Source organism: Fusarium verticillioides, chromosome 1, assembly GCF_000149555.1.
Source record: "Fusarium verticillioides 7600 chromosome 1, whole genome shotgun sequence".
NCBI lineage: Eukaryota > Fungi > Ascomycota > Sordariomycetes > Hypocreales > Nectriaceae > Fusarium > Fusarium verticillioides.
The window spans coordinates 3,529,883-3,556,892 of record NC_031675.1 but is presented as its reverse complement, the minus strand read 5'-3'; the positions used below and the strand labels follow the sequence as shown (position 1 = coordinate 3,556,892).

The 27,010-nt window shown below is 49.9% G+C and overlaps 8 protein-coding genes across 15 annotated transcripts; 5 read left to right on the top strand and 3 right to left on the bottom strand.

Annotated features, from left to right (window-relative positions):
• Positions 1–33: 33 nt before the first annotated feature.
• Positions 34–6,930, bottom strand: FVEG_00894 (hypothetical protein). 6 transcript variants are annotated; one of them, XM_018887571.1, is made up of 5 exons: positions 5,841–6,930; positions 5,266–5,755; positions 4,368–4,784; positions 4,081–4,238; positions 34–4,018 (listed from the first exon to the last, which is right to left on the bottom strand). In XM_018887571.1, the coding sequence occupies exons 2-5, from the start codon at positions 5,279–5,281 to the stop codon at positions 449–451; spliced, it is 4,161 nt and encodes a 1,386-aa protein (XP_018743343.1). In that variant the 5' UTR covers positions 5,282–5,755; positions 5,841–6,930; the 3' UTR covers positions 34–448. The 6 variants fall into 6 exon arrangements, with proteins under 6 accessions (XP_018743343.1, XP_018743347.1, XP_018743344.1 ...); XM_018887575.1 differs by having other exon boundaries at positions 4,368–5,217; positions 5,266–5,810; positions 5,862–6,294; XM_018887572.1 differs by having other exon boundaries at positions 5,266–5,810; positions 5,862–6,294.
• A 1,413-nt stretch (positions 6,931–8,343) lies between these two features.
• Positions 8,344–11,906, top strand: FVEG_00895 (hypothetical protein). Of its 3 annotated transcripts, none has more exons than XM_018887576.1 (4): positions 8,344–8,888; positions 8,946–10,762; positions 10,820–11,490; positions 11,543–11,906. In XM_018887576.1, exons 2-4 carry the CDS (start codon positions 10,344–10,346, stop codon positions 11,596–11,598), a joined length of 1,146 nt encoding a protein of 381 aa, XP_018743348.1. In that variant the 5' UTR covers positions 8,344–8,888; positions 8,946–10,343; the 3' UTR covers positions 11,599–11,906. The 3 variants fall into 3 exon arrangements, with proteins under 3 accessions (XP_018743348.1, XP_018743349.1, XP_018743350.1); XM_018887578.1 differs by lacking the exon at positions 8,344–8,888 and having other exon boundaries at positions 9,791–9,930; positions 9,983–10,762; positions 11,543–11,886; XM_018887577.1 differs by having other exon boundaries at positions 8,872–10,762.
• Positions 11,907–12,158: 252 nt separating this feature from the next.
• FVEG_00896 (hypothetical protein) lies at positions 12,159–13,403 on the top strand. Its single transcript, XM_018887579.1, has 3 exons — positions 12,159–12,283; positions 12,333–12,422; positions 12,473–13,403. Exons 1-3 carry the CDS (start codon positions 12,196–12,198, stop codon positions 13,156–13,158), a joined length of 864 nt encoding a protein of 287 aa, XP_018743351.1. The 5' UTR covers positions 12,159–12,195; the 3' UTR covers positions 13,159–13,403.
• A 352-nt stretch (positions 13,404–13,755) lies between these two features.
• FVEG_00897 (hypothetical protein) lies at positions 13,756–18,093 on the top strand. The gene is made up of 2 exons (XM_018887580.1): positions 13,756–16,279; positions 16,335–18,093. Exons 1-2 carry the CDS (start codon positions 14,168–14,170, stop codon positions 17,721–17,723), a joined length of 3,501 nt encoding a protein of 1,166 aa, XP_018743352.1. The 5' UTR covers positions 13,756–14,167; the 3' UTR covers positions 17,724–18,093.
• A 1,691-nt stretch (positions 18,094–19,784) lies between these two features.
• On the top strand, positions 19,785–22,412 carry FVEG_00898 (hypothetical protein). The gene is made up of 2 exons (XM_018887581.1): positions 19,785–20,885; positions 20,963–22,412. Exons 1-2 carry the CDS (start codon positions 20,483–20,485, stop codon positions 21,727–21,729), a joined length of 1,170 nt encoding a protein of 389 aa, XP_018743353.1. The 5' UTR covers positions 19,785–20,482; the 3' UTR covers positions 21,730–22,412.
• On the bottom strand, positions 22,046–23,468 carry FVEG_00899 (golgi apparatus membrane protein TVP23). The gene is made up of 4 exons (XM_018887582.1): positions 23,159–23,468; positions 23,063–23,108; positions 22,723–23,006; positions 22,046–22,622 (listed from the first exon to the last, which is right to left on the bottom strand). Exons 1-4 carry the CDS (start codon positions 23,253–23,255, stop codon positions 22,465–22,467), a joined length of 585 nt encoding a protein of 194 aa, XP_018743354.1. The 5' UTR covers positions 23,256–23,468; the 3' UTR covers positions 22,046–22,464.
• A 133-nt stretch (positions 23,469–23,601) lies between these two features.
• FVEG_00900 (citrate lyase subunit beta-like protein) lies at positions 23,602–24,916 on the top strand. Its single transcript, XM_018887583.1, has 2 exons — positions 23,602–23,799; positions 23,866–24,916. Exons 1-2 carry the CDS (start codon positions 23,754–23,756, stop codon positions 24,780–24,782), a joined length of 963 nt encoding a protein of 320 aa, XP_018743355.1. The 5' UTR covers positions 23,602–23,753; the 3' UTR covers positions 24,783–24,916.
• FVEG_00901 (hypothetical protein) lies at positions 24,842–26,580 on the bottom strand (the record flags this gene model as incomplete). The annotated part of the gene is made up of 3 exons (XM_018887584.1): positions 24,842–26,358; positions 26,407–26,467; positions 26,536–26,580. 3 exons carry the CDS (start codon positions 26,578–26,580, stop codon positions 24,842–24,844), a joined length of 1,623 nt encoding a protein of 540 aa, XP_018743356.1.
• Between the last annotated feature and the right edge of the window lie 430 nt (positions 26,581–27,010).

The window sequence follows — 27,010 nt, the reverse complement described above, 5'->3', positions numbered from 1 at the left end:
TTCACGCAACATCATGAACCAATAGATGACTTTCTCCTCAACTCTTGTTATTTACGTCATGATATTAGACAGAATACAATTGAGTCATTCTCTCTCTTTTTTTTGGCTTTTTCTAAATGAGACAAAACTATATTACCCCGGACTATGAAATTGAAGACACTTTAATTCTTTAGAAGAAATAGAATTGTATGTTGGGCAGATTCAAGATGCATCTATAACCAAGCATGCTTTCCCTTGCTAAGATAATGCAGTCCTTTCTTTGTATGCCCGGACTATGACTATGCAATTGGTTTTCAACCCGCTACCCCCAAATAAGCACCTCTTGTCATTTCCTGAACGCCATGTGATATATGCGGCCCCTTGATGTTTGCTCCAAATCGCTTCAATCATCCAAATATCCATAATCTTCGTCAACCAGTGGTATAACTAGACCCTGCCCTATTCGTTACTAAAACGCTTGTCCTTGATACTGGGGATGAACGTTTCGAGCGGTCTGCTGAGCTCCAGGCGATGGGCCGTATTGACCCTGAGGTGGTACAAAGCGAGGGTCGACCTGCTGCGCAGCCCGAAGCGGTCGCGAGAAACTGTTCGGCTGTCCATGCCCTCCCATCTGCTGAGGTGCCGGCCCGTACGGAGATCCACCAGGAGTGTACTGACCAGCTGGCTGGCCCATGGGGCTGTATGGGGGAATAGTTCCAGCACCCATCATTGGCTGTTGATATCCTTGCTGGTAGTTTTGTTGTTGATGAGCCTGCTGCTGGTACGCAATCTGTTGCTGCTGAGCCACTTGTTGTTGCATCATTTGCTGCTGAGCCATTTGTTGCTGTGCCATTTGCTGCTGGTACGCCATGGCAGCCTGTTGCTGCTGACGCTGGCTGATCGCATGCTGGACTGCCTGGCTATTCACTCCTTGCTTCATCTGTTGCTTTTCCCGTTCCCGGGCCTCGATAGCACCAACCAACCCTGATCCAGAGGAAGCTTGCCTCTGGTGGCCAGGCATAAAACTACCCTGTGAACCCTGTCTCTGATGTCCTGGCATGCTGATCAACGGTTGGCCTGTAAGGCGAGCAACATGCTCCTGCTCCCGAGCACTGAGGTGGCTAGATGTCTCCCCAGAGCTTGCAAAGTTCAAGGTCGAACTAGCACCCCGCGATCCAGGTCGTGCAAGCAGATCAGCAGAGCTGCTGCGAGAGTGGCGACCGTTCTGGATAGCTTGTAGCATGTCAGAGGAACTAGTTCGTTTCATGCCTGGGCTGGGTGAGCCGCCCAACGTGTTGCTGGAAGCACTCCGAGCATGGGCCGCCCTTTGCTGCACAAATTCTTCGGGGCTTAACCCGTGTGCGTTGCTCGGGGGAGTTGATGCGCCGGGTTGCCATGCCATAGTCCGCTTTGGGTCTGGAGATTCCTTACGCCCAAGAGATCCCTGAGAACCCGAAGATTTATGAGGCGGGGGCGTTGGTCCTTGACCCCCAGGTGTATGCGGTCTCTGTGATGAGCCACCGGGAGTCAGAGCGCCGGGAGTTTTACTGCGGTCCTTGATTGCTGCGTAATTAATAGTCGGACCGAAATTGATATCTGGTATATCAAAGCCAGGATCTCGAGGATCAGGCTCCTCAGCGCCACCGACAGTCTTCAGGACACCAGCTCGGGGCTTTGGTTCACTGTATTGGTATGTATCTACAAAGTTCTTGAGGCTGCTGGTAGGAGAATTATCCTCATAATGACTGCTTTGGTTGCTCGTGTGGCTTTCTTGCCTGCCTGGGGGTCCTGGTCGCCTCTCTGAGTTAGGGGTGCCTTGCCGAGGTGTTTGACGACCTTGGTCGAACGCATAATGGTCGATTATCTCATTCGTGGTGATCCCACTGCTACCCGACATGGTGTTACCCTTAGAATTTTCAAAAGGAGCAGGTGGTGGAGGTCCGCCTGGCACAGGCTTCCGATAACCCTTGAGCCCCGGTGGTCCATTTGGCGGTCCATGAGGAGGTCCGTTAGGGCGATAACCCGGAGGTGGTCCAGGAGGTCCGGAGCGCCCCGGTCCGGGACGAAAATTACCATGGGGACCATGTGGCGGAGGCATATGGCCAGGAGGAGGACCATTGCCACGACCTCGAGGGTCTGAAGGTCTACGCCCGTCAAATCCAGGACCCCGAGGATCAGACGGTCGGCGGCCATCAGGGCCCATGTCAGGCCGACGGTTGGTATTTTGAGGATGGGGAGGTCGTTGTTGAGGTGGCATGCCGGGAGGCATCGGAGATCGCCGTCCTTCTGAAGTTCCAGGACGTGAGTTAGGCCCGCGGCCATAGGCATTAGGAGGCCCAAGCGGGGGCTGGGCCAGTGGCGATCGTGATCGTTGTTGGGATAAGTTTGCCGGAGGAGGAAGACTGTTGGAAGAGGGATCCTGATTCAGTGGGCTTAAAGCTTCACGCGAGCGGTTGTCGTTAGCAGATATCCCTACGGAGTTGGCGTGTGGTGGCAGTACCGATGGTCCAGATCTTGCAGCGTCCACCTCATCTCCTCGTGGAGAAGGATTCGAATCGTTCGGGCCACCTAACCCGCCAGCTGTGGCAAGCTGGGCCAGAGTTGTGACGGAAAGCCTACTATTAGCCCGCCTAAGCTCAGGGGAATGGTAAGCTCTGCTGACGGGGCGAGCCTGAGACCCGTGACTGAAGGCTGGGGGTTGTGAGACTGGTTCAGGAGTATGCATCTGACGCATGCCATCCAAGTCTTTCAGGGGAGGAGAGCCAGAGGGAGCTCGTTCATTCTGGTAAGCGGGACTCTCGTCACGGGAAGTTTGGTTATGGTGTGGAGCGCCAACGGGAGTTTGTCCACGTCGTGGCGAGCCTGAGTAAGGGCTATTTTCATTGGTACCAGGACGGAAAGGAGGGCCTCCCAATTGGTTGGGGTCGGATGAGTTACGGCCATGTCCTCCAAAGGCAACCCTCGCAGGATCTGCGGGAGCTGAGTCTGTTCGAGTGCGCTCAGTAAGAGAGAATGATCGCGAGGATCTGGTTGGAACTTGTTCATCTGAAAATCCGGCCTTGGGCTTTGGAGGTCCATCACCAAAGCTTAGTCGAACACTCTTTCGACTGTTGCTTCGAGAACGTGTCGTGGGTGCATCATCTACAGCATTCATGCGAGTACCAGTGCATTCCTTGAGCTTCTTTCTCCAATCTCTCTCGCCCCATCCAGAGCTACCATCCTCAAGAATGAGGTTGGAAACATCCAAATTCTCAAGATAACCATAGCGGCGGCTCTTAGGCATAGCAAACATGAGAGACCTGGAGTCAAGTGTGCTGGCAACAAGTCTACCAGGTCGGCCGTAAAGACCAAATGTATCCCAGGTTGGAAAGAGGAAACGCATCAGCATCTCGAATCCGCTCACAGCAGGGTGTGTCTCAGGCATGATGAAGACGAACCCTTCGGTAGACGAGGGAGGATCAGTATGAATAGCAATGTTACCCTCAACCTTGAGTAAGGTCGACGCATCAATCAATGACTTGGACTGAGGATAGATGGCATAGGCAGAGTAGGCGTCGGTGATGGTAGCAATTGGCTGCATCTTCTTCTGCTTCTTACCATCCTTCCGCTGGTCGTAAAATTTGATATCTCCCTTGAGTGTGGGCACAGGCGATCGATCGTAAGGAGACCTCTTCTTGAGCTCCTTCTGGAGTTTTGCATACTGCTTTTCGTCAGGGGGGGTGATAACACACCAGCATCTTCTCCAAGGTACACCAGCGCCGAATCGGACTCTAACCCATTCTTCGGTGGGGAATCGTGCCCTCTCCATGATGACACCAATATTGTTGAGCGATTTGCCCTTGCCGGCAATCAGAGCGCCAGTATAAGCCTCCTGCAGAGAAGAGTGCTCGAAAATAGCTAGTCGAATGCCAGCAGTCCATTGCAGCAGCGAGTGCCGCGAGTTGAAATGGAGGAGATATCTGTTTCTTCCAGCCGTTGAGATGCTCAGGATGTTCTGTAGCGGTTGCTCATCTGAAGATCTTGTAGGCAGCGACTCAATCTGTGACGAAATTGTGTTAGTCAAGTGTGAAGACATACTTAACACGCGAGCGGGTCCTTTACCATTTTGATCGAGGCATCCGTCAAGTTGATAAACTTGGGTAAGACTTCGCCGTCTTCTCCAGCCGCATCTAGTTCCGCGGCATCCCATAGTGACAAGACGGTTCCCACTAGCTGGGCAAAACACTCTGTCCAAGTTCTATCAGGGTTGGGTTTACCCTCTGTAAACGACTTTGTTAGCTGACCATCCTTGCAGCATATGTGTAGATAGTTGAGTGTGGAGTAAACTTGGCGCTACAGGGGTGCAAGTGTGGAGGAACAAGCGGCAATGGAAGCTAGATCGAGCGTACGTGTATTCTGGTCATCGAGTTTGAGGAAATAACCCTCTTGGTACAGCTTGTTGGAATGGCTGTTAAGGAATGAAAAGATGGGCTGCAGTTCGGGGATTGTATCCTCCGTGATATCCATGATGGGTGGTTGATGAGCCAGGACCATGGACGGGGGTCGTGATGATGCAGCAGATGAGCTGCGTCTTCGGCGAGCAGAAGGTTCGATCGGGGAGCCGCCGTTTATGGGAGTGCCATAATCTGGCCGCGAAGGCGGTGTATTTGGCCGAGAAATGTCGGTACTGACTCGGTGGTCGGGAAAGGGTTCTGTACCAGAGTTCGTCTTGCGATGCCCCGGTCTGTGAGGTGAGTTTGACGGAGGAGAAGTTGAGGGCGGCGGTGTCTTTGTGCCCGCAGAGAACTGGGACATAAAAGAGAGGACTAAAGTATTGGCACCAAAGAGTTAGTACGACAAGGACGGGATGAGGTGAGATGTTATGAAGAGAATGGTATGCAGCCCCCTGGAGGAAGAGAGCCCGTCGCTCAGTCCCTTGAGCCAAAAGAAACGGACCCCTAGATGAGCTAGCCAAGGGCATTTTGGGCCACCACACGTTAACGCATAGTGGATGTCAAAGCCCCCGCCGTTCCGAGAGGTACCCATAAGCAGCCCCCCCTGGCTGTGGTTACAGGCGTAGAGCTGCCACCGTGCAGTGGGCTTCCATCATGACATGGGCAAGCCCGCCTCGACTTAGACGGAGGTGGGCCAACGCCAGGGCAAGGACCAGCGAACCACTCCATAGCGCGCCGTCTTCTGTCTTGTCGGGTCGTAAAGCGACGCAACGCAACGTACGCGGCGGACGATCAAAGTCAAGTCCTGAGCTGGAATGGGATTCACGAATGCACAATATTTGATGGTACGCACCTCGATTTCGACCCATTTTGTCCACAATGCTCGGCCTGCAAATGAGGAAATTTCTGAGACAAAAATATCAAAAAGAAGAAAAACTCAGGCCAATTGGTGCCCAGAAACCACAAACAGCAAAAGGGAGGGAGCTGTTAGGTCAGTAGTTGACCAGATCAAATGCGCAAGGGATATCTCGAGAGGTGTGAGGTGCGTCAGCCACAATACTGACGACAATCTGGTACCGTAATTTCCAGACAAGCTTGATTATCGCTGGGCATCCAAGATCAGGGCGAATCCAAGGTCCGGGAGTGAGAAGGAAAGAAGAAGTAAACAGGCCCTTGCGTGCGGGACGATTCAGATGTAGGTGAAGTGGGCGCTTCTTGTATGTGCGACTTTATTAGACTCTAGACTCCCTTTAGAACTCGGCGCCGGACTGTATCCATTCAAAGTTGGTGCTGCGGCGGGTGCGAAGGCAGATTGCGGATACAGATACGGATGCTTCGGGCGACTGACATGTCAGTCAGTACTTATTAACCGGCCAAGGATGACCAGCCCTGGTACAGCTGGTCAAGGTCAAAACTGTGGTGAACTACCGTAAAAGGAATTGCAGCAACCTAACTGAGCGAGCGACAAGTGAAAGTGACGAGAGTCTAGGTAGTTAGACAATACAAGTCTTGGCTCTGAATATGGGGATGGTCGGTAATTTCTTATAAGCCGTGGCCGTAATTTCGTGATTTCAGTGTATGTACGTCAATACGCGGAAGCCGGCGTCGGCGGGCTTGAGAAAGATCGTCACTCGGCGGACGGCGGCAATGGCAATTGGATGCCAATGTCAATGCCAACGGCACTTTTTAATGGTTTGGTGCAGCGCTGTGACTGCTCGCTTTGCGTTGCGTGCGTTGAGCTTTAAATGGAGATGCGTCGTGCAGAACGTCTAGCTTTCCCAGGGTTTCGACTTGCGGGCTTTCGTTGTTTAATAGATCTGTCAGAGGCTGGTAAGGACCCAGAAATCGCAACGTCAACAGCAGGTTTTCTTGGAAAAAAGAGGACCTGCAACAAGCTTCAAGCCTGGTCCAATGCTGCGATCTCCAGCCAGCGCGGGGGTCCCTTTACTGATAAGTCCCACGAGTTGAGCAACTTTCAGCTAGAGTTGTCTCCGGAGCTGGTAACAAGAGGGTCCGGACTTAGGCGATCTTGGTTGCTTGCCTGCATACAAAAATGTGCTTTACTCTGCTTTCCCTGCGGCCGCGTACCCCAGTACCCGTACAGGATGGCCCAATCCAGTTCCTTATGAACGATTCGCGATGAACGAATTGAGTGGTGATGGACCTGTTCGATGGCATACGTCACTAGCAGCCGGCGATGGTCTGGGCGAGAAGTCTAAGTCTGGAACTGACACCCCCTCTTAGAACCTCTAATGTACTGCACACCGAGTAATGAGAGCAAAGTCGGTGAGCCAAGAGAATTAAAACGGGAATAAAAGTATAAAAAAGTGAATCAGGGAAGCGAACAGAGTTTGGATTCTGTGAGAAGCAAGGAAGCCTACAACATGCATACAGTAATGGCAGGGTATCGTATTTCTATATACTCGACATGAAGCCCAGTTTCAAGTTGACGACGCAACTTGGAGACGAAAATAGAGCTCAAAGAATGACAGAGAATGACTCGGAGCCATCGCAAGGCAGGCCTCTGTTTCGCAACATGCCTTTCACAAACAGGAAAGATGCTGAATGGACAGTTGGACGTCTGGAGAGCCATGTTGAAAAAACATGCCATCCAATCATTCTGACGCCGGATCAGTTGTCTATGACCCAGCCAAGATCCGGAGACATGCGTGGTGCAACGTGAGAAGAGACCGGCGCATCTGGGCTTCGGTCGCTTGGCGCCGGCTATCACCAGTATCATTATATGTACGGAGTACCTTTGTCTGAGACGGCTTTGATTTAGTATCCGAGCACAGAACCTGGCATTCAGGATCCGATGCACATTGCGCAAACTCGCGGCAGCGCAGCAGAGCTCAAAGCAAGATTGCAACAAATCTTGTCCAAACGCTTCACGACTTACAAAGAGGTATAGGTAACTTGGTAGCTTTGCAGTTTGGGTACCTGCAGCATTTACCGCCGATCCACTGCCCAAAATTACAGGCCAATGTGAGCCTATAGAAGAATATTCGGTATCTAGACAGTGGCTGGGGTTCTCCCGCTTCGGAGCCCGTAAAGCGGTGTTATTAACGACAGGCGGGATACGGGCGGAGAGGCATATCCCGGCAAAACAGATTCGTCACTAACTAACGCCATCTTCCAATTCAAGGCTTCTTGTTGCCGCTGGCTCCATCAATGATTTCTCGTGGGATCCATCGAATGCGTCTCAGCGCCTGAAGCCCTGCAGCCAGCCACTCTGGTCGCGATTCTCTTGTTTGGCCCATGTGTTGCGGGTATCGTGCCATCCCGTCAGCTTCCTTCACTGAAAATACCTCCCTACCGTCTCGTACCAGCGAAATTACACCATACCAGCGAGCGAGCTAAGCCAGCAAGCCAGGTCTCGTATCGCTTCAATAGTATTTCGCCAAGGCTCAACATGATATCCAGACTTTGTTGGTCTGACTCCACCATTCTGCTTCATAAGTTCATGCATACGTAAGCGTGTCCAGCCGCTGGGATTTGAAGAGAGTTTGTTCGGAATATGTACAGTAAATCAGCGGGCTTCGCTCAGCAGTCTAGGTAAGCAGTTTTCTGGGGTCAGAAAAAGCTTGGCACTTCGAGGCCTCAAATGTTGCCATCTAAGATAGGGATAGAGTCGGTAGGCTACTATCGATTTCGGTTCCGTATTATACAGATTGCTTTACTGTAATTGCAAAATGCACACATATACTATTCGTACCGAATTCTTGCATAATGCCATTGCCTTATAATACAGATAATCATTACCTCTGAGCTTTAATACATACTGTACGGATAGTAGACAGTCGTGGGCTTGATTGAGGCATCCGAGCCCTACCTACTTCAGCCGGACAAGGATGAGGATGGCTCGGGTTTTTCAAAACCTGGAGAAGGCTACCTGGACTGTCAAACTACGAATTGAAAGTACATGCTGTGAATAAGACGTTGCAGCTTGGGCTTGGGCTCCAAATCGTGATGGCTATGCTGCCAAGCTCTTGGTGTTTGTGACCATCACCAAGTCCCATTGGTCACAACGTATTATTGTTTGAGAAGATGTACACAACTAAATTCAGGGCAAAATCTGATGAATCTTCTAGCTCAACCGGCTACACCGGCTTCCCCTTGGCCTTGCACTATCCATGCTCACTCAGCCGCCAGGAATACGCTCGAAGGTTACAACCAGGATGGGGTTTGTTATTTTGCAAAGGCGGCTAGCTGATACCTCTGTATCTATACGGTCAAGAAGGATTGTGTGTCAATATGGGGGGGTTGAAGTACTGGCAGTGTCAATCACAATTGTGATTAACGTGAGACGTCTCACTTCAAAGTCAACTGCACGAGATTGCTGCGATTAGTACAGCCTTTTACGGAGTAGATTCACAAGACCCCCTTACGATCGTCGAGGTCCACCTGTTTGATCGTCAGGCATTTGAAAAGCCGACTACTCATCTAAAGAGCCGCAGTTCGTCATGCCAGCTCCACGTATGTCATTGAATTTCCTGGACGCTATTTTCGCAGTCCACATAATAACGTCCGCAGGAGATTCAAGCTGACCCCTAATGGGGAGATGGGCTTTGATTGAGAGTCAATTCATCCCCATCCCTTACGTCATGAGTCCAATTTTGCGGTAATAAGTTTGGATCAGATCGTGATGTGGCACTATTTCTAGTCCAGCTGAACTTTGCGTGGAGAATTCAAAACATATCATGAGCAGTGTTGATAAAATGCGTCATCCTACAGCCCTCGTCTTATCATATATGGTTTTCCTGAACGAATATTGACGATATCTCCAGCTAGTTAGTGAAGGATCCTACTCCCTTCTGGCAATTTGCAGGTTGCCAACATTTCTTGGCATCTGATTGGGTCGAATCACTAGATCGGGTTGAACAAGGTGCGCTAACCACGAGATTGGACACACTTTATTTTGTCAAGTTAGCGTTGTTTCGTTTCATGACGTGTGAATATGCCTGTATTTCCATGGCGCCAGCACGTGGTCACTTACACAGCTTCAGCGACCATTAGCCTCAAGGGGAGGCTAGAAAACTCAGGCCTTGATCCTACCAGTAAGTGACAAAAAGACTTAGTTAGCTTAGCATAAGTTAAGGATATATTTTGCTAAATTCATTTTGATACACTATGTCAAGGTTCGATACTTTTTTGTTCCCCGACGCCCCCAAGGAGGACTACGTGTTGTAAAGTGCTGTCAGTTTCCTGGTAACTTACCCTGTAGCCTCCCAACCAACCTAGGTACCTTAGGAACCTACTTTATCTCCAAAGGATCCACCGTTGCTATTCGTCCCTTTCAGACTGACACGGTTCATCAAAATCAAATCGAATGAAGTCCCTTACTAATGGGCCCTTTATATGTATATATGCCTTTTCAGTTGTCAAATCAGCGTTTCTCGGGGTATATATATAGCCTACACTTATGTGCATTGGCTGACTTATCAAACGCCATGCATTGCTGCAATTGGGCTTCAGCCACTCTCTCACGGAAGATCCCCGAAGCACATCCTATCTCAAGGCAAGTTTTTACAAAAGAAGCAGGCCAACCGCACAAACTGAATCGTTCCAAGGGCGTTTGCAGGGTGATTCTTCTCGTTCTGCCTCCAATGCTAGCTCAATCTAGTCCTCTCTCCTACCGTTGGGGTCAACAATGAGCTCGGGTTCCTGCGGGAGAAGAATAGTGTTTGTACATCATTGGTCGCTTTGACACAAAAACTGCCTGTTCTGGATGACACCCTGTTTTGGCGGTCTCGGGCTTATCACGTGTCTGGGCAACTGTCTGTAATCCCCCAGCTGTCCGAGCCTGATTACGGTGCTCTGCTCTCTCCTGGGGATCACATCTCTCTCTTGGAGAGTACATTAGCAATCTAACTACAGGTTGCGGCCAGGCAGGCAACTCAAAAGGGGTAGCTCTGGGCTTGTGCAGCTGGAATGCCCAGTCAACCATCTTCGATTCTGGCGGCCGTCCCGACATCCTTCTTACCATCGCTCCCGGTGCGACGCCTGGCATGCACAGCATGGCGCCCATGTCGCAAGAGACGATTCGCTTCGACGACGACTCGCCTTTTACATGATGTTCCCATCTTGCCTTTTCGATTCGAAACAGGCATTGGACTCTTTGCGAAACGACCTCCCCGCCCATTCCCTCCGCCTTTCCTCTCTCCTCCGTCTACATCCTTTACCGATCCTTTAAGTACACATCACCAGAGCCGTGACCGTCGTGCTTTTGTCAACGGACAGCTTATCAGAGGGAAAACAAATGGCGATGATGCTGTCTATGCGAGTGATTATTTCATTTGTGCCAACGACGGCGTGGGCGCGTGGGCCACAAGACCGAGAGGGCATGCCGGGTAAGTTGCCGGGCAACTTCCGAATCTCTCTTACCATCGTTACTGATTGAACTGCAGGCTCTGGTCAAGACTGATTGGGCATTTCTGGTCTTCTGCGATCGAGGAAGAACTTGTTGGATTACCAAGGTCGCAAGAACCGAACCCCATCGCCAGCCTACAAAGTGCATATGAACAGACTCTTGAAGCGACTACGTCGCAAGACTGTTTGGGAACAACAACAGCTTGTGGCGCGCAACTACATTACAAGACTTGCACCGAGAATGAAGCACAAGCATCGCCCGTCTTGTATGTGACTAACGTGGGCGACTGCCAGGTCATGGTACTCCGACCCAGTACTGAAAAAGTCATCTATAAGACTGTGGAGCAGTGGCACTGGTTTGATTGCCCACGACAGCTTGGGACTAACAGTCCTGACACACCCACCGATAATGCAGTTATGGACAAGGTCGATTTGGAAGTCGGAGATATTGTACTTGCGATGAGTGACGGGGTTATCGATAATCTTTGGGAGCACGAGATCGTTGCAAGAATACTCAAAAGCATTAAAGAGTGGGAATCTGGGACACATGCAGAAGCTCACAAGGGTGATCGCGCAGGTGGCCGCAACGGTGGAATGAGAGTTGCGGCTCAAGATCTGATGGAGGCAGCCCGGGAAATCGCCGTAGATCCTTTCGCCGAGAGTCCATTCATGGAGCATGCGATCGAAGAGGGTTTAGCAAGCGAGGGTGGTAAGCAAAAGCGACCGGTTTCTAAGAGAGAAAGCAAAGCTAACAGTAGCAGGTAAACTTGATGATATCAGTGTTGTCGCAGCCCTCTGCGTGAAAAATGAGGGATGATAGTAGTCTCTTTGCTGGACAACTGAGACATCTGGACGGCTTCCAGCAGACTTGCCGGATCGACCCTTCGAAGCATAAGATACCTAATTACATGATTTAATGGTGGAGAGGTAAACAAATAGTTCTCATATAACGAGTAATCATGAATTACATAGAGAAGATCTGCCTAGACAAAATTTAGACATGGAACCTCCATTCTAAAGTAATACTGTAGCACCTGCCTTATTTTCAGCCCCAAATAAGAGCCATGGCAATATAGAGGAAGAAAGAAAACTCAGGACTTCGATCCAAACAACAAGAAGACTTGGGCAACTTAGTACAGGTACCAGAGCGTAGGATAATCTCAGTATACCTCTGCTGAGTTGATTTTGACATCATATTCCAAGGTCTGATGTTTTCTTGCTCTCTGCCCGGCAAATGAAGGAAGTGGGATGGCGGGGCATAGGTAACGGCCATGGCGCATGTACCAGCGGGTCGAGCTTAGCTTATCGCACGTGCCGCGATAAGGAAATTTATTTTCTGCGAGCCGTGACTTCGTCGCATCCAGTTCTAGCAAGTCTAAACAATCACCTAGCTTGGTTCAACAAATCATTCAGAATGAGAGGAAAGCGGTCAAAACAATATCGGAAGCTCATGGAGCAGTTCTCCCAGACTTTCGGCTTTCGTGAGCCCTATCAGGTTCTGGGTAAGTTGTCGCAAACCTAAGCTACGTAGACAAAACTTACAAGTTACAGTCGATGCCGAAATGGTGAGAGATTCTTCCCGGTTCAAGATGGACCTCGAGCCCGCTCTGTCAAGGACAGTTCATGGCAAGGTCAAGCCCAGTATGTTTCCATGACAAAATTTGTCGTGGTCAACCTTCTAACTGGGATAGTGATTACTCAATGCGAAATTCGCAAACTTTATGCAGCGCGAAATGAGCCAGGTGTTCATGAAGCCATTGACCTAGCCAAGACTCTGGAGCGAAGACGATGCGGTCACCATCCCGACGATTATCCCGAGCCATTGAGCACTCAAGAGTGTCTTCGATCAGTTGTCGACCCGAAGGATACACTTCAGAATAAGCATCGCTATGTTGTGGCCAGCCAAGACCAGGAGGTACGAAGGATGCTGCGAGGCATCAAAGGAGTCCCCCTCATCTATATCAAGAGGAGTGTTATGATTCTCGAGCCAATGGCGGATGAGAGCGTTCAAGTGCGAGCAAAGGAGGAGAGAAGCAAATTTCGAGCAGAGATCAAGAACCAATTGGGCAAGCGAAAGCGAGAAGATGCAGACGACGACGAGAAGGTCGACAAGAAGACTGATAACAGCTCTGAAGAACAAAAACCGAAGAAGAAGAAAGGACACGGACCCAAGGGGCCTAATCCTTTGGCGGTCCAGAAACCCAAGAAGGCAAAGACAGAAGGACAACAACCACGAAAGGGAGAATCTACTGATGCGAAGGACGCCCCACAAGAAGGCGCCGGCAAACGAAAGAGACGGAGGAGAAACAAGGCTACTGCAGCAGATGACCGTGAAATGGACACTACAGCAGCGGAAGTGACCATGGCAGAGTCATGATAAAGCTAGCAAGCAAAGCGGGTGGCAGTCTCCAGGGCTGAGACAGGGATGCTATCATCACCATGTGCTTGATCTGGAATATGTGCCAATGAAGGCAGGGAATATCAAAAGGAGTGTGCGCCGTTAACGATACCCGAGAAGATAGCATAGATTGAGGGAGTCCAGGGGCGCATGAAAGGAATAAATAGTGTTTGAGCGTCAACAATGTTAGCAATTTACAGATCATGATTCACTCGGCCCTAACCAGCTCTTCATCTTGCAATGACCATAAACTATATCAATTGTTGAAGTTCACCTCAAATCAAAGAAAGGTATGCCTAAGTAGACAAATCAGGGGTCGCGTGAGGTATGAAGGAGAAATTGATTTGAGAACAAACCATATTATATTGAATGACGAGACCCATCCCTGAGTTACAAGGGTGCCCTGCACTATGAACCCTCTGGGCAGGCACAATGCCCATCCACTAAAAACAACCAACCACTGAAAGCCCCGCCATCCGCTGTCTGCTAGTGGAGGGCCACCAACCGCTTCCGCCAGACTCAGCCATCTTTTCAGATGGGATGGGTCGACCCCCACTCAAAGTAATGTGAAGTTGGATTCTATCCATCAATAATTATAGGAGTTTTGTTCCTTTTAGTTTTGAGAGGGACGAGGGGAACAACAAGCCCACCCCTTTCAACAACTCGTCTCAGCTTCTAAATCATTGAATACGGGTGTGGCATTTCACGTCGAACAACCACTTACATCATCACACCACAGAGTTCTCCTTTGACGGCCTCAACCTAATTCAGGAGCCAGAGGATTCCTCCGTCCACTCGCAGCACTTGCACTCGGGTCGAATGTCATCTACAGATCTTCGGTCCTTTCGATCCGTTCTTTCAAGGCGCATTACACGTAGCCGAACCAGCTTTCTCTTTACTTTTTCTTTCTGTCGCAGAAGCAATTCTTTCCGCCGAGCCCGTTGATCGGGAGCCCCAGACAAACCACAATTCATCATCGATTGACATCATGACTACACCTACCGAGGTTGACGATTTCGGCCTACCCATCAGGCGCTTTCCAACTCCGAAGAACGATGAGCCTACCGAGACATCCAAAGATGAGAATCCTACTGCAACTCCTGTAGCAGATACCTCGAGCGGTGAGCAACCGATAGTGTCCGAGACGAAGAACGATAAGTCCGGCGATCAAACAACACCCTGCACCGTCGAATCTGTTAAGGATGACGACAAGAGCGAAACCTTTGAAGATGCTCGATCTGAACAGTCAAATCCTAACAAAGATGCTTCAAACCCGCCTTTGGCCACGGACGAAACCCCCACACCAACTTTTAGCAAAACTCCAGGAAAGATCGAGCGTACCGAGGCCAAAGATATCAGCGATCAGGAGCCAAAAGATTCAAGAAAGACACGGTCAGAAATTTCAGAGGCTTCCAAAGAGCATACAGATGTCGATGTCGCTATCAAGAACCAAGGGACTCCCAAGCCAGACGATCCGACGCACAAGGGCTCAGTGGAAACACAACCTGAGGTAGCAGATCTTGTCAAAAAGTCTACAGGTGACGAAGTAGCTGTTAGTAAGGAAGAGCCGCCTCAGCCCAACAAAGTCACGCCAACTCCTGTATCGCCTACGCAGGCCAATCGAAAGGATGTTTCTGAGTTTTCCCACCAGAAGATCTCTACCAAGCCAGAAGAACCTCAAAAAGGGGTGGAAGAGGATGACTGGCAAGAAATGCCTTCTTATGCGCGATACGATATGTACAACGACGACGACAAACTAGTGGCAAGGGAATACGATCCGGAACAGGATGAATCATACGAATATGGAGGACTTGGAGGTGCTGGCAAGGGCTATACTCGGGTAACATTGGACGATGATGCCGAGTCGGCAACAAGCATGGACGACAATACGAAATATCTCTTCAAGAGCGCAGCCGGAACCAGTATGGTCGACGATGATGAAGGACGAGATGCTATCGGTCAGATGCAGGCTACCAAAGATCTCTTGACAGAAGGCCAAAGAGTTGCATACGTTGGATTGGTCCGTCTCGAGATCGTCAGACTTGTGAAAGAGGCAGAAAAAATGAAATCGTTCAAGAAGACAAAGAAGGAGGTTGCTATGTCAGTTGAATCCATGCTGATGTGGGGTCAGAAAATGATGCTTCGACTGTACGCTCATATGGAGATCAATGAAGCTGAGCAGATTATGATCGAACAGTTGGCAGAACATGGAGTTATGCCGCAAGACTTGGCGCCCGCGCTCAATACTAATGCTCGAGTATCAAATCCCATGGCAGATGGCGAGTCGTCGATGCCAAGCACCCCATCACTGAACGAGAAGCCTGCAGAGGCACCGCCGCCATATGAGGCGCTTGACGGCGAGGAGCTCTCTGAGGTGAAGACACCATCACAGCTCCCCACCACCGCAAAGATCGATATTGATCTTCGGTGGACTGTGCTTTGCGACCTCTTCCTCCTCTTGATCGCTGATTCTATTTACGATTCCCGCTCGAGAGTTCTCTTGGAGCGAGTTGGTGAGAGCCTTGATATCACGTGGGTAGATATCTGCCGTTTTGAGAAGAAGGTGACAGAGGCTCTGGAGATGCAGCAAGCTGCCGAGAAGGAGAACTGGAACGAGGAAGAACACACGGAAACTCGCAGGAAGAACGCACTGACCCGTCGATATGTGATGATGGGATTGGCCACCGTAGGCGGCGGGTTGGTCATTGGTCTTTCGGCAGGTTTGCTTGCTCCTGTGATCGGTGCTGGCCTGGCTACCGGATTAACAGCCATCGGAGTGACTGGCACGGGAAGTTTCCTCGGTGGTGTAGGGGGCGCAGCCATCATCACCTCGGGCGCAGCAGCATCAGGCAGTATCATCGGAGGCAGGGCTGCGGACCGAAGAACTGGCGCGGTTAGGACGTTCGAATATCGTCCCCTTCACAACAACAAGCGAGTCAACCTCATTGTCACTATCTCGGGGTGGCTGACAGGTAAGGTCGATGACGTACGACTGCCATTCAGTACGGTAGACCCTGTCATGGGTGACCTCTACTCAGTGCTCTTCGAGCCTGAGATGCTTCGGAGTATGGGTGACACTATCAACATTTTGGCTACTGAGGTCAGAAGATTTACACCCTGTTCTAATAGAGATTATCAGACTAACGATCACAAAGGCTCTTACACAAAGCATCCAGCAAATTCTGGGCACAACCATACTAGCTGCTCTCATGTCAGCTCTGCAGCTACCGATAATTCTTACCAAGCTTGCCTATCTTATTGACAACCCATGGGCTGTCTCGCTTGACAGAGCCACATCCGCTGGAAAGATTCTAGCAGATTCCCTGCTAGAACGCAACCTAGGAACACGACCCATTACCTTGGTTGGGTTCTCGATCGGCGCACGAGTCGTTTTCTCTTGCCTTCAGGAGCTCAGCAAGAAGGGGGCGGTTGGTATTGTGCAAAATGTCTACATGTTTGGCTCGCCTATCGTGGTAAAGAAGGAGGAGTACGTTAAGGCCAAGACTGTGGTTTCCGGACGATTCTTGAATGCGTACAACCGCAACGACTGGATCTTAGGCTACCTATTCCGACTCACGAGTGGAGGTATCCGCCGAGTAGCAGGTCTAGCTCCAGTGGAGGATTGTCCGTTTGTTGAGAACATGGACGTAACGGATCTCGTGAATGGCCACATGGATTATCGTCAAAAGATGCCGGTATTGTTGATAAGATGTGGATGGTCTGTTGAGAGTGAAGAGTTCGTCGAAATCGAAGATCCAGACCCGGACAACCATAACGAGCGCCAAAGAGAACTGATCAATGAGATCGAAGAGGCACGCAAGAACCTCGAGAAAGAGGGCAAGGCCAAGAAGAGTGGGCGGTTCAGCTTCTTCGGTCGTCGAAAGAACGCGGAGAAACAGGACTGGGAAATATACGAAGACTCAAAGAATAAGGGAGAAGGCAAGGAGAAGGCAAAGGATGCGGAACAAGCCGACAGCAACACTGGTGTCCTTTTCGACATTGATGCAATCCGTGCAGAAATTGCCAAAGATGCACGAGATCACTATGCCAGTCCGGAGGACCTGCAAGTCAAGGAGATCAAATCGACTCTGCCTCCAATGAAGTTGGATGTGTCCTCGCTTCCCGCGTCTCCTTCGGCGGTGGCCAATGGCTCTAGAGCAGGCTCTCGGACGGATCTGACCGGCGAACGAGACTCGCGCGATACTCGTGTGTCCCAGGAGAGGTCTCACAGTTACACACCAAGCTACACCAGACAAGCATCACCACCTGGGTACAGTTCACCGTACGGCGGAGGATTTGGGTCAGGACACGGTGACGCATACGTCTCGGACCGACATGACGAGGACGACATTCAGATGACATTCGATACCTCGTTTGACGATCATCCGCGGTCAGCAACGGTAGCACCTACTGAGACGGTAGCAACTAGGCCACAGGTGAAGACGGCGCAGACACTGCCAACGATGACATTGCATGAACCGTGGGGGGATTCAGATGATGATGATTTTGGCAAAGAGAAGGAGATTTCAATGACATTCGCGTGATGGTGATTTGGGGGTTGCCTTTTTGAGTTGCTGGCGTTTCGGATCAGACGAGCGATTGGAGGGCTCAATCTCTTGGTCTGGTCTGGACTCTGCTCTGACTCTACCGCTGACTTCAGGTTTGACTTTTCCGGCGCAAATAAGGCTTGATGGTTTTTGGATGTTGTTGCATTCATCAAGGAGTAATCAAAATCGGCTGGAGTATCAAATACACATAAGACATAGTAGTTAGTACCATCTAGAACGCTTTGCGAAGTAAGCATGAGCAATGACAAAGACGAGACTCAGAGAGGAGGATCATTAATTCTAATGTCGTGTTTTGCACTGTTGCATTACTGGTCCGTGAGCCACTCAAACAGCGGTCGGCTTTTTGATGGTCAGTTCTATAAACAGAACAAGCATGAAAGGGTGGATGTTACTGCTGGTGGGCTGACTGTTGTGAATGTACTGCCCATTGCATTAGCCACTACAGACAGATCTGTTACACAGCAGGTCACACGATACACGTGATTTGCAGCCCTGGTCGCATTAATGCCATGATGCCCACGCCTCCTAGCTGTGCGGGATGGAAATTGTCAAAGGAAAAAAAAGCCAGCTTGTTGTCTCCAGGGTAGGATGGATGGATGGGTGGTGGTGGTGGTGGTGGTCGAGGCTTGTGCTTATAATAAACGTTGAGTGGGAAGCATCGCTAGGGACCGGCTGAAGTGTAGGTATGTTGAATTTCAGTTGGGTAATCTTACAGTGAGACGCAGGATTTATTGTGTCGGCCAAAAGTACCCATAACTACTCTCCCAGTTCTTGACCTGGAGAGGAGTGAACGTTGGCTGTTAGCTTGGCCTTTTGGCCAGGATAAGTGTATACAGTTATGCCTATATGTCTCAAAATTGTGAGGGTTGGCGATAATCGTTGGGTTGGTACCAGAATGGCAGAAGAGATCAAGGCAATGTGCTCCTTCTCATCCTTCTCATCCTGGGGTGGTACGGCGAGATGTTACGGTTGAGGTTGGTTGGTTGGCGCGTATAAGATGAGTTGCTCTACCACCACAGCAAGCAATAGTTGACAGACAAGAAAAAGACATGACGAGTTATAGGCATAACGTCTTTTGGGGATTTCTTTCTTGGCTGAGAAAACCTCTCAAAGAGGGTCTTCCTCTCTTCCGACACTGCCTGACAGTAGTAGGCCTGAAAGTCTAGAAAGTCCACCTTGGAAACGATGGATGGAAGTAATCTTGGGGCTGACGGGGCTCAGCACCAATAAGTGTAAGACGATGCGCCGAAACAAAATTCTAGTGGATTGACAAGTCTACAGTTTGTACCTCACAGTGTCTGTCTTGCGCAGATCCTGGGCATCCTGTCAGCCGCAGTAGACTTATCTAATTGGAGAACGTCGCTAAAGAGTGGGTGTTTTTAGTACCAACCAACCTTCCATAGGGCAGAGTCAACGTTTGAAGTAGCGGGCTGCACCGCCTCCCCACCATTTTACTGTATGTACCCGTACCTACCTACGTTGGATTGGATGTCTTAAGCAGAGCAGAGCGTGGCCAGAGCGTTAATGGATGATCATATAAGGTATGTCAAGGAACAGCAAACAGAGGCAGACATCACGCCGACACTTGCCCACTGAAAATCTCGACCCTTCTGAACGGTTCAGCCTCTCCAATTCGATACCCTAGTGCTTACAGAAGCCCTCCATCAGAGCCTCGGGTCTTTGTGATGGCGGCGGGATCAAGGGTCTCCAGTAAGGACGAGAGGTTTCAGGGGTCTGAGCGATACCCCAGTCCGGCCCAAGCCAGAAGAGGTAAGGATTGGAGCATTCCCTTTGTTCTAACAGTCCAGCTGAGAGAGAATTCGTATGTACACAAGTTGGGCTGATGGGTGGTCTGTGAACTCTCAGACAGGCCAGCGTGTAAAAGGAATATCAACTGCATTAGATCAGAGAACTTGACTGTTGTATCTCTAGACGAACCATGCACGGGATGAGCGGTGATAGCTGATATGTGTGCATTTAGGTATCTGGCAAACGTTTCAGACTCCATGTCAGCGAATCGAGCCCTACGGTTACATGTACCAAGCAATGGGACACCCAACACAGCCGTTCAGCCCAGTAGAAACAACCTTGTTCCCAGGGAGGGGATGCAGTGGAGTCGTCCATCGTCAAGCTTGCCCCTTATGGACAAACACTGTGCTGTACCCTCACAGTACCCTCTATACGAAGTCCTAGCTGGCCAGGCTGAGTACGCCCAGGTCTGCATTTGCAACCATCCAGACCAAGTCAAGACAAGCCAGTAAGCCAGGGCTGAACCACGCTTGGGCTTGCCGTAGCAATGAGACCAGGGAAGACGATGGAACTCCAGTTGGACCTGTTTTCTTTGTTTCCTCTGCTTCTGTCATCCCCCACCCCCGTCTTACCATATACAAAGATATTGGAATTAACCCTCTAATAAAACCACCTCGCTTTTGCTTTTTTGCTTGTGCTGCAGTTTGCTTCGTTTCTCTGTCCTCAGGGACTTATTGTCCCAAGATACCAAATCGGCCGTTTGGAATAGAGTCTGACCTGGACTGGCCTGACCACGCTCGACAAACAAGTATAAACGAGTATCAACGAAATCGAACGATTCTCGACACAGGACCCGGTCTTGAAACTATTTTCAACTTCAACGTGCTTCCCTTGAGAAGTGGACGAGAGATCTAAAAGAACCTGTTTGATTTGGATATACCACCAATCGCCAACACATACATAACTGCTGATCTACCTACCCCAAGATGGAACAAATAGCCAACCAAATTGATCGGGACGATACGGGCGACATTGTGAAGGATATGCAAAATGCCCCTTCTTCTACCAATATCAATTTTCCATTGTCCTCCAGCAGAGGCGACTCGGACGGTGTTGTTGGCGGCTCAGGCAACGGCAACACAGGCGTGGGAGGGGGGGGTTCGAGCTCACAGACCAAAGTCATTGTCTTCAACTCCACAAACTTCGAGGACGGTTATGTTTTTCAGCTCAAGGATAGCGACCAGAACAAAAAGATAATCGGCTTTTCCAAAACCGACCCCAAAACCACTCTCGATGTGGTCCAATGGCAGGTTATCAACGACGAAAACATCCAGGCTTTGGGTGATGCCGAATTTAGCGATGCGAAGGCCCAGGGACAACTCATAGATGGTATGTATCCCTTGCTCAGAATGCGTGCGACACGCTCTTGTAAGATCTTCAAGTTACTGATACATTATCTAACGTAGTGGGCAACAATTCTGTGACGCTCAACTTTACTGGCCAAACCGCGAAATATTACGGAAAAGAGATGTACATCCAAATTGACTGGAAGAAGGACGGAGCTTCAGGCTCCACCAAAACAGAGCTCTTCACTGTCACCAATACCGACAACACAACTGAGATCGCTGAACTAGACACCCAGCTCAAAGAGGATAATAGTCAACAGGGGACCTTGGAGTCTACCGCTTCCTCATCCTCATCGGCAACAGCCACTCTTTCACCTTCGTCGACTTCAGGGGCTGAAGAGAGTTCCGGCGGCGGCGGGGGGCTCTCAACCGGGGCAACTGCTGGCATTGCCGTTGGTGCCGTCATTGGTGGTCTTCTAATCATCGGTGCTCTGGTATGGTTCTTTCTTCGTCGGCGTCGACGCAGCAAGAAGGCTGGTGATGAGTATGTCACACAGCAAACATACGCAGTGGACAAGGAAACTCATGGCCGCGCTACCGACTCACCCAACTCGCCCTACTCAGATGAAAACCATATGCAACCTGTTGCTCTCGGTAGCCTCGACCGAGATCGTGGTGTCGCTCCAACTCCTCCACCCGGCGCCGTGCCTCGTTCATCCATCGGGTCCCATGATCGTGCAGCACACAGCGGTGCTCAGACACCCCAGGGCATGCCCTCCAACGTGGCTCATTTGGTCGAAGATGGTATGACAGTCGATGAAATCCGAAGATTGGAGGAAGAGGAGCGGCAACTGGATGATGAAATCGAGCGTGCCGCAAGACGTTAGTGCCGCTTCGCATGGGCAAAAGCCATCTGTAGACCAGAGGAACCCAGGTCCCGTTGAAGGCATTGGCTCCTGATGCGGGTGTGTTATGGGGTTTGGAGTTTTGGATTTTATTATATCTTGTTCTTACGCTTTGTTTCTTGGGTCGCCTACGGAGCCTGCTTAGTTTTGTCCATCGTAGCGGTGCTGTGTATTCTCGGCTTGCTGACGGCATAGCTAGTCCGTTATTGATCAGATGCAGGCCTACCCAGAGAGATACCACAGGTTTCTTTTGACATGTTGACAAAGGCTCTAAGCCTTTCACGATATCTTGCATCAAGTTTGCTCGTTACAGCGGTCATGGAAACATGGAATTTGGTGCTATCATAAACACAATTAGCGGCCAAATGTCGAGAGCGTCAAGCAATCCTCATAGCGAGAGCGATTTAGTTAGGTTGTGCATGATTGACCCCAAAACGGTAACTGATCAAGCTATTATTCATACATTTCTCACCCACAGGCGATGTGAAACTGCAAATCGTCGTCGAAAACTCGCACCCAGTGATCAAGAAACCAACCCTGCAATTTTAATTTACAATTTCAACGACTCATACCGGGCATCAATGTCTTCCTCGCAAAGCCCTAACACAAAACACAGGCCAAGTTCCCCTTTTTTGTCCAGTCAAGGGGAGTGACGGTTAGGCAAGATTCGCTCGGCTTCGTCCATTCGAAGCCCACTCCTCGCCTTTTTCTTTTTTCTTAGCTGCGAGAAAACCAGTTGCTGACCATGTTGCTTGCGAGGCTTCCGGCCAGATTGCCAGTTCCAAAAGCGCTACCAGCGATGCTGGAAGCGTTGCTGAACTTGTCACATCGCGAGAAGGCTAGAGTGTTCATGATGGTGAGGACAAGAGCAATAACTAGTAACCAAGTGTTAGTGGCATGCATTGAATCTGGCATAGATACAAAGTGTGCTCTTTGTATTTGAACCAGACTCGAGGGGTATTCTATCAAACGTACCAACGAGGGGCAACCACAAGAACTGCAGTCGCACAAGAGCAAGAATAGCCATGAGAACCCACAACATAGGTTGGATATACAGAGCAAGCCAGAAAAAGCGGCTATCAGTCGGGTTGACAGTCTTGGTACCTGGCTCGCTGCTCTCAAATACCCACTGCGACTCTCCCGTTTGGGGATCGACCTCATTCCACCATCGCAGACCTACAAGTCGACGACCGGCAATGTTCTTGATGTAGTAGAAGTCGGCGGCGAGGAGGAGAATCGTAATGATGAAGATCATGATCCTACCAGGAAGATTAGTGCTCTGCGCGGCTGAAGAGGCCTGAGGGACGATACGCACATGCTTTTTATGATCCACAGACCGAGAAAGTAGATCAGGACACTTGCTGCAGGGCATTAGCAATTGCGCTCAGAAGGAATGCCGTGAGAGGCGCACATATCCGGAATCCGAGAAACGTGAGCAGCGTAATAGGATGCGCGCTGAGGCGCCAGCTAAGACTGCCCGGCGCGGGCTGTGGTTGCGTGGCATCCATGATAGCTAACAAGTCGACGTAATGAAGAATAGGTAGCTCGTAGTATCTAGGTATATATTCCGTTCGGAAACTGTCCGTGTTCGATTCGATTCGTTGAGAAGGAGCGTCGTAGTTGGCAAAGGGGTTTGTAGGCGACAATATGTACTAACAAAACGTGGAGCTTTGAAGCTACCTGTCACTCTCAGAATTACTGTGTAGGCTGGCCTTCTATCAAGCCGCGCAAGGGATGGAGCATGATCCGCGACAGCCAAAACCCCTGTCATTGGTTTAGGCAGGCGGTAGGAAATGGCAGATTCTGTCTTATATGATAGGACGTCATGATCTTGAGCTGCTGTGGGTGGGGCCCCGACCTAGGTACTCTCTCCAGTCGGCGTATAAGTCGTGATAGCCCAACGCACCTTGGTCTTTCAGGATATAAACATCATCTACAAGCGCAGCTCATATGAGCAATTGACAAATATTTGTGCTCGTATCTGGTAATTCATAAAGACCCACGAAATGGCTGCCCGGTCTCCATCCGTTATCCGCCGCTCTTTGCTCTATGGTAAAGCAGGACTCCTCACTCTTGATTGAATGCCGAGCGAGACTGACTCCCCCCTCCCCCCCTCAGTGCCAGGCTCATCGCAAAAGATGCTCGCCAAGTCTCTCGGTCTCAAATCAGACAACGTAACTTATGACTTGGAAGACTCAGTTACACCCTCTCTCAAAGATACAGCCCGCAATCAACTGCGCGAGCACATCTCCTCCCTCAAAGCTCGGCCTTCTGGCATTTCTGAGCTGGCTGTTCGCATCAACGCTGTATCCACCCCTTTTGCTCTCTCAGACTTGACCACCATCGCGCCATTGTCTCGTGTTGACGCTATCGTGGTTCCCAAGGTCAATTCTGCGGCCGACCTGACATTTGTTACTGATGTTCTCCGACATGTCGCTCCAGAACGCCACACATCTGAGGCAGATAACCCAATTAAGATAATAGCTCTTATCGAGTCAGCTCGTTCCATCATGGACTTGGCTCAGATATCAAAGGCATCTCCCTACCTGAGTGGCTTCATCTTCGCAGCCGAGGATTTCGCCCTTGATCTCTCGCTGACAAGGACCCCATCTCTGACCGAGTTTCTCTACGCAAGATCTGCTATAGTCACTGCAGCCCGGGCAGCCGGACTGCCAAGTGCAATTGATCTAGTTTGCACCTCCTATAAGGGAGAACAGGGGCTGAAAACTCTCGAGGAGGAGTGTGCTGGGGGAAAATCTATTGGCTTCAACGGAAAGCAGTGCATACACCCAAGCCAGGTCGAAGTCGTCCAGCGTATGTTCGCTCCAGATCAAAACGAAGTTGAATGGGCTATTAGGATTTCCATCGCTGATGAGAAGGCTTCGGCGTCCGGTCGAGGCGCCTGGACCATGGATGGTAAAATGATTGATGCTCCTGTTGTTGGCAAAGCAAGTGCTGTCATAGTTAAAGCAGAACAGTGTGGCATTGATGTTCAGTCCTTAAGAAACAAATGGAAGGACCAAGAACCCGAGTAATGAACTCTAACCTAGCTACGTCTCGCTATACCAAAGATTCAAGACAGGAATACATCATCCTAAAAGTGATTAGGCCTCCAGAAACCAACCATTCTCGCATCAGATACCCCATGCTCATCGTGATAGTTTCCTCCCCAGTATAGACTTCGTTCATAACCTGTTTGTTCCCAATCTTCTGCCATGACCTGGTTCGCCGATATAGACTCTTCATCAAAGCTTGAGACTATGCCGTGTAAGCTCTGCCGGATTGGCTCGTCATACTCTATATCGCTGCATTGCGACAAATCCTCGCTGTTGTCCATTTCGAACGACTCACTTTTGGCACATTCCTCTATATCGCTGACGCAGCCAACACCAGCAGACTGCTGCGAGTTGTCCCACTTCATATTTACTTCGCCCTCGATCCGTTGAATGAATTCTTGAAATGTCTCACTGTCTTCGCAGTAGTTTGGCTGCGTAATTTGCCTCTTATCATGCTGTATGTCTTGGTGGTCCGAGTAGATCTCTGAGTGTACCGTTGGGAAGACGGCCGAATCGAGTCCTGTACTACTTATATGCCCGTTAAGTGGCCGGCGTGCTTGTTGAAGGCCTGGAAACCCTGGAACTGGTATCCTGATATCATGGGACTGCAGTCCTCGGCGAACGAGCGAATCCTTCAACTGAGATTCGTTTTTTCCTGTGGAGTCTTGGTGGCACGAGTGCTCACCATTGAAATCTTCCGCTATGAGACTTGGAAACATAAGGTCTGGCCGATCATTTTGCTCGGTATAACTATGGCCTCTTTCTGAGATTCGAGATAGCGGGCGACCCCGACTATTAGGAGTAAAGATAGTCTTCATACCTTGGGGTTGTTTGATACGTGGTTCCTCAGCAATACTGTGCGTATGATTTTCAGCTCTCGATGTTAGTACTTGAGGTTGAACTTGTGGAGAGGTGCTGCAAATCGGAACTGGCAATTCTTGTTCGTATCGGGAGCACGGTGCTTTAGTAGGCACTGGTGCATCTTTTGCGCCACCATTCAGATGAAATTGTGTATTCTTTGTGGCAGCTTGTATGCTTGGTCCGAGAGTTGAATGCCCGCTGCCGTCGGCCATTACCCTTTTATCCTGATACGTCGGGTTCTTGCTTGATTGTTTTTTTCCATTCATGCCAAGGCAATCGTGATGCTCAATATTTGGCTCCAAAGTCCTATGAGAAGTTGTTTCAAGAATACCTGTGCCATCAAAGATGCCTGTCTCAATAAGCCTCTTGAGCATCGCTTCAGGGGTCTCGCAGTCAGATGCTTGAGTGGTTTCTGTCGACAGTAAAGAGCCACTATGGGCCTCAAACCCGTCCTTTTGTTTGTTTTGATGATTTCCCGGAGAAAAATCATCCGCAAGGCTTTGTACTTCTCCCTCTTCATCATTTGTTGTGGTTCTGTGAAGTTCCGTGGCGCTCCGTGAGGTATGGCTGCTATTTGAAACATCATCTTGGCCGTTAGAGTTCTCACTTGTACTATGCTGGGGAATCTCGTCCGCTTTTCCTTTCTCACCGCATGTTTCAATAAACGTTATATCGTTGAGAATAATACCAGCCCCTATGTTATGATGAGAAAAGACTAAATCGAGCCCGAGAAGTAGCGTACCTCGTCCGTATGTTGAGGATCGACCGTTCAGGAACAGTCCAGCAGTAAGATTGGGCCTCATCTGACAAAACACATGAGTATTAGTTTACTCGGTATGGAAAATCCGCTCGATTCTGCCTCACCACTTACCGTCACTCTTGTGTTTGGGATGGCACCAGATGCAAAATTGTTCATAATATCTCGACTTGCTCTAATCTCGTGCTTCTTTGAACGTGACTTTTTTCTCGGCCTCTCTCCTTCGCTCTCGGTCGTGGTATCCCTCTTACCCCCTGTATCTTTGGAAGTATACCGGCCTGGGCGTGTTCTCCTTCTTGGCTGTCTCTCGAACAACGTTTTGCTAGATCTGTCTTCATGGCAATTCTGCGTAAAACGTGAACGAGATCTGTTCCCGTTCTCTTTATCAGACCCTATGTCAAGACTAGGCTCACGTGGCGATTCTGAGTAACTGTCGTTTTCAAGTAAATCAGACTTTGGAGAAGGGGACCGTTGATCTAAGGCTCGGTTTCCTGAACGACGAGACTGGTGATGATTCCGAGATATCGGCACAACAGAAAGATCGTGAGGTTTCCAGTTTGGTGTGTAATCATCGTCCAGGTTTTGCGTG

Bases quoted from the DNA above. Each gene is read 5' to 3' on its own strand.
- FVEG_00894 (XM_018887570.1), bottom strand. The intron at 4,239-4,367 runs GTACGCTCGATC...AGTCGTTTACAG, and splicing joins ACTCGATGACCAGAATACAC to AGGGTAAACCCAACCCTGAT. The intron at 4,019-4,080 runs GTAAAGGACCCG...ATTTCGTCACAG, and splicing joins CGGATGCCTCGATCAAAATG to ATTGAGTCGCTGCCTACAAG.
- FVEG_00895 (XM_018887576.1), top strand. From the start codon at position 10,344: ATGCCCAGTCAACCATCTTCGATTCTGGCGGCCGTCCCGACATCCTTC. The intron at 10,763-10,819 runs GTAAGTTGCCGG...ATTGAACTGCAG, and splicing joins AGACCGAGAGGGCATGCCGG to GCTCTGGTCAAGACTGATTG. The intron at 11,491-11,542 runs GTAAGCAAAAGC...TAACAGTAGCAG, and splicing joins GGGTTTAGCAAGCGAGGGTG to GTAAACTTGATGATATCAGT.
- FVEG_00896 (XM_018887579.1), top strand. From the start codon at position 12,196: ATGAGAGGAAAGCGGTCAAAACAATATCGGAAGCTCATGGAGCAGTTC. The intron at 12,284-12,332 runs GTAAGTTGTCGC...TACAAGTTACAG, and splicing joins TGAGCCCTATCAGGTTCTGG to TCGATGCCGAAATGGTGAGA. The intron at 12,423-12,472 runs GTATGTTTCCAT...TAACTGGGATAG, and splicing joins TCATGGCAAGGTCAAGCCCA to TGATTACTCAATGCGAAATT.
- FVEG_00897 (XM_018887580.1), top strand. From the start codon at position 14,168: ATGACTACACCTACCGAGGTTGACGATTTCGGCCTACCCATCAGGCGC. The intron at 16,280-16,334 runs GTCAGAAGATTT...ACGATCACAAAG, and splicing joins TCAACATTTTGGCTACTGAG to GCTCTTACACAAAGCATCCA.
- FVEG_00898 (XM_018887581.1), top strand. From the start codon at position 20,483: ATGGAACAAATAGCCAACCAAATTGATCGGGACGATACGGGCGACATT. The intron at 20,886-20,962 runs GTATGTATCCCT...TATCTAACGTAG, and splicing joins CCAGGGACAACTCATAGATG to TGGGCAACAATTCTGTGACG.
- FVEG_00899 (XM_018887582.1), bottom strand. From the start codon at position 23,255: ATGGATGCCACGCAACCACAGCCCGCGCCGGGCAGTCTTAGCTGGCGC. The intron at 23,109-23,158 runs GTGCGCCTCTCA...AATGCCCTGCAG, and splicing joins GTTTCTCGGATTCCGGATAT to CAAGTGTCCTGATCTACTTT. The intron at 23,007-23,062 runs GTGCGTATCGTC...TCTTCCTGGTAG, and splicing joins CTGTGGATCATAAAAAGCAT to GATCATGATCTTCATCATTA.
- FVEG_00900 (XM_018887583.1), top strand. From the start codon at position 23,754: ATGGCTGCCCGGTCTCCATCCGTTATCCGCCGCTCTTTGCTCTATG. The intron at 23,800-23,865 runs GTAAAGCAGGAC...TCCCCCCCTCAG, and splicing joins CCGCCGCTCTTTGCTCTATG to TGCCAGGCTCATCGCAAAAG.